Source organism: Ipomoea triloba, chromosome 7 (assembly GCF_003576645.1).
Source record: "Ipomoea triloba cultivar NCNSP0323 chromosome 7, ASM357664v1".
Classification (NCBI taxonomy): Eukaryota; Viridiplantae; Streptophyta; class Magnoliopsida; order Solanales; family Convolvulaceae; genus Ipomoea; species Ipomoea triloba.
In genome coordinates, this window is record NC_044922.1 from 16,940,813 (window position 1) to 16,950,689 (window position 9,877).

The 9,877-nt window shown below is 29.7% G+C and overlaps 1 protein-coding gene across 1 annotated transcript; it reads right to left on the reverse strand.

The window, feature by feature from the left end:
- Positions 1–6,066: 6,066 nt before the first annotated feature.
- LOC116024232 (lysosomal Pro-X carboxypeptidase-like) lies at positions 6,067–9,184 on the reverse strand. Its single transcript, XM_031265125.1, has 9 exons — positions 8,786–9,184; positions 8,498–8,684; positions 8,263–8,396; positions 8,070–8,182; positions 7,729–7,963; positions 6,798–6,857; positions 6,608–6,687; positions 6,421–6,463; positions 6,067–6,255 (listed from the first exon to the last, which is right to left on the reverse strand). The coding sequence occupies exons 1-9, from the start codon at positions 9,182–9,184 to the stop codon at positions 6,067–6,069; spliced, it is 1,440 nt and encodes a 479-aa protein (XP_031120985.1).
- Between the last annotated feature and the right edge of the window lie 693 nt (positions 9,185–9,877).

Genomic DNA, 9,877 nt, shown 5'->3' on the forward strand with positions numbered 1-9,877 from the left:
GGTTCTCTCTAGCGGCGGCGATGGCTGCCTTAGCCCACCACTGTTCTCCTTGGCGGTGATGGAGTTAAAAGTGCAAAGGGAGATAATAGACAATAGAAAGATGACGTATGAGGTCTTAATGTCAAGGTCTGATGAAATTACGGATATGATCTTAGAATTAACAGGTTTTAGACGGATGAATTGACGGAGGACTAAATTAGGTAAAAATTGAATAGTTGAGGATTTAATTGGGCTCAATCAATAGTCGAGGACCAATTTGTGAATTATGCTATAGTCGAGGAACCATTTTGGGTATTTACTCATTAATATATTATTATTTCCTTATAAAATTATGCAAAATTTTCAAAGAATTTTTCCGTTTATTACGCACAATTTGTTTCCATTATTCTCACAATTATAATTTTTTAATTGTTCTCAGAATTTGGTAACCATTTTTTATTTTTAAGTACGTATTGACTTTAATTTGTGGTAACAATTTATTAGATATTGGTTAATTACCATATAAAATTTTGTTACCAATTAAGCTTTATTATTAATTTTTTTTACCAATTAATTAATATTCATATTAGTTTGGGCGGAAAAGTTGAAGAGGATAATTTTACTTTTATTGATCTACATTTACAATTATTATAAGAGCCAATAATGTTTGTTAGGGAATGAATTTTCTAATTAAGTGGGTAATCAAATCCCATAGTAATGTTCTATAAGCCTGTAAACCAAACAATAACAATAACTTTGATTTCATTCCTGACGGCTAAACCCATGAACCAAACACACCCCCTTATAGTGTTTGTTTAATTAATTATCCTTTATTGCTAAATTATATATCTTCTCGATCTTAAAGGCAAAGTACCAAATATTCACACTAGTATAGTATTTTATATACTTTTTTTTTGGGGTGAGGAGGAAAACACGAGCTCGTGTGTAATAATTTACAAATCACATAAAAATGATAAATTGTACTAGGAAAATTATGTATCACAAATTCTCCCAAGGAAATGTTGGCAAGGATTGAATCTGTAATCTTTAGGTACGGAAATCATACTTCAGCCACTTGACCACCACTTTCAGGGCTAATAAACCATATTTTAAAACAATGGGATACTACAAATTTAATCAAATATACATATATACTAGAAATTAAATATTGTTCATTAAAAGAAACTTTAGTAATGGTTATGATTATGATTATATTTTATAAATTGTGATGATACGAACTAAATTGAATAGGGAATTTAGCGCAAATTTTACTGTGGACCACAATCCACCAAGCATTGTGGTCCAAGTGACAAAACGACATCGTTTTATTAATGAAAACAGATGAATGAAACGACCTCCATTCTGAGCAATTGCAGTTTCCTTTCAACACAACTGCAGTATCAGTTCAACACAATTGTAGTTCCAGACGGATGAAACGGCCTCCGTTCCGCGCAACTGCAGTTCCCTTTCAACACAACTGCAGTATCAGTTCAACACAACTGTAGTATCATTTGAGATAAACTGTAGTATCAGTTACGGAGATTTATGGGAGCCGTTTCTCCCACTTATTGAAACGACGTCGTTTTGTGACCATGATTCACAATGTATTGTGGACCGCGATCCACGGTTTAACGACTGGGAATTTAGAACCCAAAATGCAACTTTAGCGAGTTGTATTGGTCATATTTGTGATGCCAATTAGAAATGGAACACAATAAACTTCTTCTCTCCCCACATTAGAAACTCCCCATGCAAATGAAGTCTATCCTTAAAAAGAAAATGAGAAACAAAAAAAAAAGAAAAGAAAAAAAAAATCAGCAAACACATTATTAAATTTTACATAGCTTGCCAAAGGCCTTGTGGTCTAGTGGCACCCGGTGTCCCCGTTTACACTCTCACATGGATGATGGGAGTCTTTGTGCTTCAGTAGGTTGAACAAGTAGCTATAAACATATACTACATTGTAACGGAGTCAGTACTCAGGAAAAAAAAATAATTTACATAGCTTAGTTATGAAAACCAAATTTCGACGAAATTAGGGATACAAAGAACATTATGTAAAGAACGATCATAGCCCAATACGAATAACTAATGTATTGATTTTATTAATTGGGCTGACCGATATACAATCACTAGTCCCAGTTTTGTGAATGGATTGTTAATAAATATATAACTAATGTATTGATTTTTTACATACGTACCATTTTGAATTTTAAATATTCTTGTTGCGGTCGATTGGAATTTTTGACATATAATTTATTAATTTACAAGTGATTTATTACACTCAATTATTCATTTTTTTTTCTTCTTAATATTTGCATATAGCAAGGATATATTAAGTTCCTAAAAATTTAATTGATGGAAAAGTATCAGACATCTTCTAAGGTTCCACCTAATGTTAAATATTCATACATTTAATATCTTCTTCTTTTTTTTTTGACAAGCAAAGGAATACCATATATTAAAACCAATGCGAAATACAACTAGGCGGGGTAGACTCCCACACCCGAAGGACAGAGGAAGAACCAGTTGTCCGTGCTAATACATGAGCCTCGCTGACCTATTGACATGGCGAACCAAAACGTTCCCAATGTCACAACCAATCGAACGACACTGCTTAGTAACTAAACCAACTATAGAAAAATTTTGTCTAACTGAATTAAAACTTTGAACAAAAATTTAAACAGTCTGACTCCATAAAATATCTTCTCGCTGAACGCGACTTGATCCATGAAAGCGCCTCCTTCACAGCCAAAACTTCTGCTAGATAGGGAGGGATCCTGAGAGCAATGCAATTGACCACTTAGCGCCGCCACAAAGAGACCCTCATGATTACGAAGAACAGCACCAAATGTACATTTAATATCTTTAAACTATGAGTCTATGACTAATTCATACCTACTCCTCTCATTACAATAAAACAAGTTTTTGCTTAAAAACTTGGTTTTTGCCTTAATTAATTATTCTTTCTTGCATAACCAAACTTACCAAATAAACTTCATCACAATAAAACTATATATCTTCTTGATCGAAAAGGTAACTTACCAAATATTATTCAATCTAATATTTGATATTGAGTATTGAACTTTGACTGCTTACAAGTACTCTACTTGCATTGTAAACGATTAGATAAAAGGAAGATATTAATATACCATTTTTTGTGTGAAGAGAGAAACTCACAATCACTACTTGAGAGTGCACACTAATAAACATGCTCTTATGTAATAGCTTGCAAACCATACAACAAAGGTAACGTACCAAATATTATTCACACTAATATTTTTATTGAGTACTAGTATTTTCGCCCGTGCGTTGCACGGAATGGATTTGCTATAATATTTTAAGAATATTTGGATCGATATACAATTATATAAATTATAACATCAAATATTATATAGTGCAATTGATGAAATTTGTTGGACCGATTATGTTTTCTAATGTTTTCCTTGAATTAAAGCAAATAATTGTCCAATTACCCGTGCGATGTAGAGATAAATTTTTTATTATATATTTAGATAATAAAAATAAAGATAAAATTATAAAAAAAATTATATTGAACATGTACATTTATTTGATTATAAGATTAGTGCAAAAGTATTACTCAATTAATTGATAATATATGACTTATTTGTCTACAATTATCTTAAAAAGATCAATATGTAATATGACTTATGTAATTATATTATTACTAAAATAAATATGGGAAAAATTAGAAATAATTTAGTTATAATTATAATTATTATAAAAATAAATTCAACGACCAATGTTTAGTTTAATTATCATAATAATTATTAGACAATTATTAATAATCAATTACACTAATATATGTGAAATTATACTTTTATAACTTAAGTATATTCATGTTCACTGTATCGCATTTAGTTTTTTCTTTCTCCTCGATAGTTGAATGAATTAATTGTAATTATTATAAATAATATAACAACACATGTTTAATTAATTTTTTTAAGTTTAAATAATTTAAAGTTTTCAAAAGGAAAGTGTAATTAACTTTCTTAAAAGTTCTTTTCAAAAAAAAAAAAAACTTTCTTAAAAGTTTTTTAAAAATATTTTTTTAGTCAATTAGTAATGTCCTTTTCCTTTCCAATTTGCCTAATTTCCATTTCTTTTTTTGTTAGAATATTTTTATATTTTCAATCAATTAGTAAAATTAGTTTTCTTTTCCATTTTATCTTTACTATTGTTTGGGCGGAAATTTCACAAAGGATTATTTTATATTTATTAATAGTAGTATAGATATAGAAGTATAGATAAGTATTTGAATTATTATTATTGATGTAAATAATAATTAATAAATTATTTTTTTCTTATAAAATTAGGCCAAATTTGTTTTCATTATTCTCACAATTATAATGGTTTAATTATTGTCATAATTTGGTACATAAAATTTTGCTACCAATTAAACTTTATTAATTTTTTTACCAATTAATTAATAATATTAGTTTGTGCAGTATAGAACACATCCAGTATAGAACAAAATTTTAAGAAGAATTTACCAATTAGTTGATTGCTATCCACTCATCTGAGAGCCTTTAACGATCCAAAATCTTTAAATTTGGACATGTGTTTGTAAATGGATGCAAGTTGCCTAAGGAAGATCATGAAATTTAAAAAACCAAGCAAAAAGTTGAAAAAACTCAAAAAAAAAAAAAAAAAAGACAACATACTAACAACATAAAAAATGCATAACAATAAATACAAAATAAAGCAATATGACCAAACATGACCATGATTTTATTCCTATTAAATAAAACAATACAAAATTAAGCAATATTAAATAAAACAATATCTTGACCGCAACAACAGAATTTGCAAATTTAGATGTGGAGAGGTCTGGAATAATTGCATTGCGATATGCGTTTTTCTTTTAAAGTTCACAATATAGGATTAGGGATTTATATAAGGTTGTATCTTATTACAATAGAATTGTAGTATGATAGGAATTATAATGTAGAATTGTGATACAATAGGAATTGTAATGTAGAATTGTACAACGAATAGGAAAATAAGAAATAATCGCATCCTAAATATTATATGACTGTTTTGGGTGGGAAGCTTAAAGTGAGGATTTAGTTTTTATATATAGTATAGATTGTAGTATAGGAATTGTAGAGGAATTGTAGTATACGAATTATATTAGAATTGTAGTATAGGAATTGTAGAATAGTAGACTTCATTTTGTAGTATTGGATTTCGTGTTTTAATAGCAGATTTATTTTATACGAATTGTATTGGAATTGTAGTATAGGAATTGTATTGTTTTAATATTATTCTATTGTTTATACGAATTGTATTTGAATTGTAGTATAAGAATTGTATTGTTTTAATATTATTCTATTGTTTTAATATTATTCTATTATTTTAATTGTTTTAATGTACAATATTTTGGGCGGGAAGAAGATTTCGTTTTGGAGGATTTTGTTTTTATATATATAATAATATAAAGATTTTGACAGTCAAAATTTTTGGCAATTTTGAATTTCCATCCGCCATTAATTTTTTTATTTTTAAATTATAAAATTTTATTAGAATGCCGCTATAAGAAAATAGCAGAATATCAATAGATTCAACAATAAATTAAATAGTTACAACTTAAATAGCTACCTATTTCAATGTTTTACTAACAAAATTTTATTGGTAAATTAAATACCTATATATTTCGGTAGTTAGCCAACAAATTTTTCTGTTGATAATTTCATTTTTTTTGTAGTGTATGTATTTATATTTTTAAAATATTAAATTAAATCTCAATCCACGAAAAAAAATGTATGGAAATTGACAGAATTATATGAGCCGGGTATGTTGTGATACATTGTGACAGCATTATTCTTGTGAAAATTTAGTAAATTAATATTAATAAGATTGTGTACAATGTTTTCAAAAAATAAGATTGGGTACAATAAATATATTATGATTACATCTAATTTATTGTCCGTCTAACCAACTTGATTGGTGTGAGTGGCCCCACGTATTCTTTTCCCTTAAGAAAAGTTGGGAATTCACTTTACCCCTTAATTGGGATGGTTTGGTGCGAACAAAAATTATTCTGAATATGGTAAAAAAAAAACTTTAATTTATTTGTCTTCTACTTCTTGAGGGCTTAGCTTGAAGATCAGCATAATACTTAGTTATCCATCCTTGTATTATGTCAACCTCCCTTTTCCGTTGCTCAGTTAACCAATCTGGATCTGTTTTACTTTCCCCAAGTATGTCTAGACAGTGAGACCCTACAACACCCAAACAAAATATATTATTATACTTTCATCAACTTATTATATATACTTTATCCCATTATATAATCAACATTAATATTTTTTGCACTAGATTGATGAAAAAAAAAACAGATGCATTTGTTATGTCCAAATGCTATATTGATCAGTATTGTCAACTCCTAAATATGTATATAGACCAACATACCATTACGGTATAGACAGCAAGTATAGTATCTGATATGTTCTCCAAAACCCTATCAATGTACCATAAACAAAAAAGAATAACATAAGATATAATAATAATAATAATAATAATAATAATAATAATAATAATAATAATAATAATAATAATAATAATAAAGCATTAATAATTTTTAAAAAAAAAGTCGTTATAGTACCCTCCGCTGCTATATGGGTCTCTTAGTCCGTTGGAGAAAATAATGTTGCTACCAAACTTGTTCAAAACTAATTTGATATCCTGCAATGTTAATTTTTCATATAATACTCTCCTAGAATATAATAGTAAACATCGTAAATTAAAGCTAGCTGCTTATATGTATACATCAAATGTTTGAAGAACTAACATACCTGTCCTCCATAATAGGTTGTTATCCAGTGTGGTCGAGGTGGAACCCCAAAGGTGGAACATCAAAATCTCTCATTTATTTCTTAATAAAACACGCTTACCAGTTAGCCAAAAGTTATAGTTTAGCAATAAAATTGAAAATGTGCTTCATCTATGGGCCAATTACTTTTTTATGGGCTCTCAGCAGCACCTAGACCATAGTCTCTTTTTTTTTTCGGGTGACACAGACTTGGATTGTCTTTGATACCAAATTGAAGCATGCCCTCCTTTGAACTAAAAGTCTAAACTGATAATTGAATTGCACATTTATGTTTATATATTATACTAGTTTTTATTATGCGCGATGCGCAAAAAATAGTTGCCCAATATTAGTATTTTATATTAAAATTTTAAATTTATTTAAATTTTAATATAGTAAATAATAATAATAATAATAATAATAATAATAATAATAATAATAATAAATATTTTTATAAATTGGATATTTATATTTTAAAAAATAACTAAAATATAACTCTAATATTTAATGTATATATATTATTAGTATTATTGAAGAAGATAAGAAAATATATGGTGGATGCATGTGCATACTAACAATAGTAGAAAAGATAATGGAAGTTATAATGGTAGGGGTATATTTGTCCAAAATATTATGTAGTACAACTTTTACAGCATAATGTACAAAAAAAACATAACGGAAAAATGGGACATAAATGAGGGGTATAACTTTCATTCACACTTATTATATTTTTAGATGTTGAACAAGTAAATGCACAATTTTATTTCTTTTCCTTATACTTGTGTAATAATTACTATCACGTTATGATGACAAGATGTTGCTCTCAACTTTCCGAGCTCTAGCCCAACAACTTTAACATTAGAGTTTAATTTTCACAAATATAAGAGTAAGGCACTGTTTATATATATACTTACTTGCCAAGTCCATCCCCAAATACCAGTACCGGTGGGAACACTGTAACAAGATTGGTTTCTTTCACTAGCGAAGAAACCAGCTAAAATCCGGTCAAGAATATGAGACCCTTTGGGCGCGCCATCTATGCCGCCGCACACCTCCGTTACTGGACATTCCGGCGGTGCGTCATATTGAGCCGCGACTGAGTACCTCAGAACCAAGTAATTCTTTAGGTCCCTCGACGAGTTTAAGTCCCTAAGCACCATCCAATAAAAGTTGCGTAACTATAGTTTTTGGCATAGTGATAAAGGCTTAATCTGACAAATTATATTTTTGTATTTATTTGAGGATAAGTAGTTACTGGCAAAGTTTGAACTTGCGACTGAGAATGGAGAGGCCGTCTGGCTTGGAAGCAATTTTGTCAATAATTGACCATGATTTTCTTATGGTTTGATAACAACTCTCACTAACTTCCTGCAACCAACATTCAAATTAAAAATTAAACTTGCAAAAATCATCATTTGAATGATACAAAAATAAGTTTTAGTGCTTACCCTAAAGTCTTTGGTCACTATAGAATGGTATCCATTTTGTGGTGTGATATTGTCAAAGTAGAGAATGGGAGCTGATGAAGCTAAGGCACCCAGTGCAACATGTGGATACTTCAATCGAAACCATGAAGCAAGTACTTCACAAAATAATACAAATTTCAACCCTTAATTCCTTCCAAAAACGTAACTCATCAAAATATTTGAAATTTAGAAAATAAATATGGAAATAATATCATACTTCCTCCATATGATCCTCCGGCTACAATGATGAGAGAATCTTGAGCCCAGTATTTCTTCTTTATATACAACAGCACCTCTGCATAATCAGCTAAAGTTTGAGCCGAGTTAAAATAGCCACGAATGTTCTCGTTTTTCAAAACTTCTTCCGTGGTTCCGAATGGAATTGATTCCCCATAGTACCTATGCTGCATCCATGATTTCCAAATAAAATATGGATTTACAGTTTAACTGTAAGCTTAAATTTTTAATTTAAATTGAACACATCCTTCAATTATCATGCTATCACCTCTATGTATACAAGAAGAGCCTTAAAATGAGGAGCATTATCAGTGAGAAATCCGATGTCTAGAGGATCATAGTCGATAGAAGATTCAGCGCCGAGATATGCCAAGATAGGGGAGTTGGATTGGGCACCACCCCAGTACTTGGAGTTGACTATGTATCTCTGTTTGAAGGTGGCATAGCTTTGAGGTCTATAATTGAAGTGATCCAACGTTTGGTTGTAATAATAGGTTTTGAATTCCTGAGGAAGAATGTTGAAAGAAGAAGATTCTGGGCGTCGTAGGTTGGACCTGTAGAAAGGAGTGAGACGAGGAATTGTGTGTAGCGTTTCAGAAAGGGAAGAAGTTGTTGAGAATAGAATTAGAAGAGAGAGGCATTGAATACCAAGTGTTAAGAACTCCATGGGAATTAAGGAATATAATTGAAGACTGGGATTATGGGTTTATATTATGATCTCAGGTTCCACCTAATGTTAGATATTTATATTAAGATATTTCATTTAATCTCTATAAAATATGACTAATTCACACCTAACAACACCCTAGCTAGTGGTTACTTTCCGTAGTCAAGAGCCATCAATATTGATTTTTAAAAAGTTTTGATGTCCACCACAAGGTTACAGCAAGTTCGACTCCTAATAAAATTAGTTTATTAGACTTTTTGGTTTGAGTCAATCAGTTTTGAGTAAGCTAAATTGGTTTACCTCCTAATGATTCTTTGCCAGACTTATAAGGTCACAATGCAGGGTGACTACGAGTTTCTAGTCTCTCATCACCTAAATAAGTGAAAATATTTTTAAAAAAAATATCATTTTCCTTATTTTAATGGGAAGATCTAAGTTTCACAAAGCAAAACGAATCTACCGTTCATTAGGAGTTTATTTTCAACCGAATTGCAATACCTCTAGCCTCTATGGTCTTCCTTAGCAATTGTAATTCCATGGAAGGTGTGAAGAAAAGTTAGACATTTGAAGACCATATTTCCCTTCTTAATCTTTAACTCTAATTTATTTTAATCTATTACTTATAATTACACAATGGAATATCACCTCTTTTTTTCCACATTTGATTTAACGTGTTGTCCCTGTTTTACTTTA

What these genes read in the sequence shown, in the direction of transcription:
- LOC116024232 (XM_031265125.1), bottom strand. Translation starts at nt 9,184, where the DNA reads ATGGAGTTCTTAACACTTGGTATTCAATGCCTCTCTCTTCTAATTCTA. An exon ending in GACCCATATAGCAGCGGAGG is followed by an intron (nt 6,464 to 6,607) that starts GTACTATAACGA and finishes GTACATTGATAG; the next exon opens with GGTTTTGGAGAACATATCAG. An exon ending in CTATACTTGCTGTCTATACC is followed by an intron (nt 6,256 to 6,420) that starts GTAATGGTATGT and finishes AGTTGATGAAAG; the next exon opens with TATAATAATATATTTTGTTT.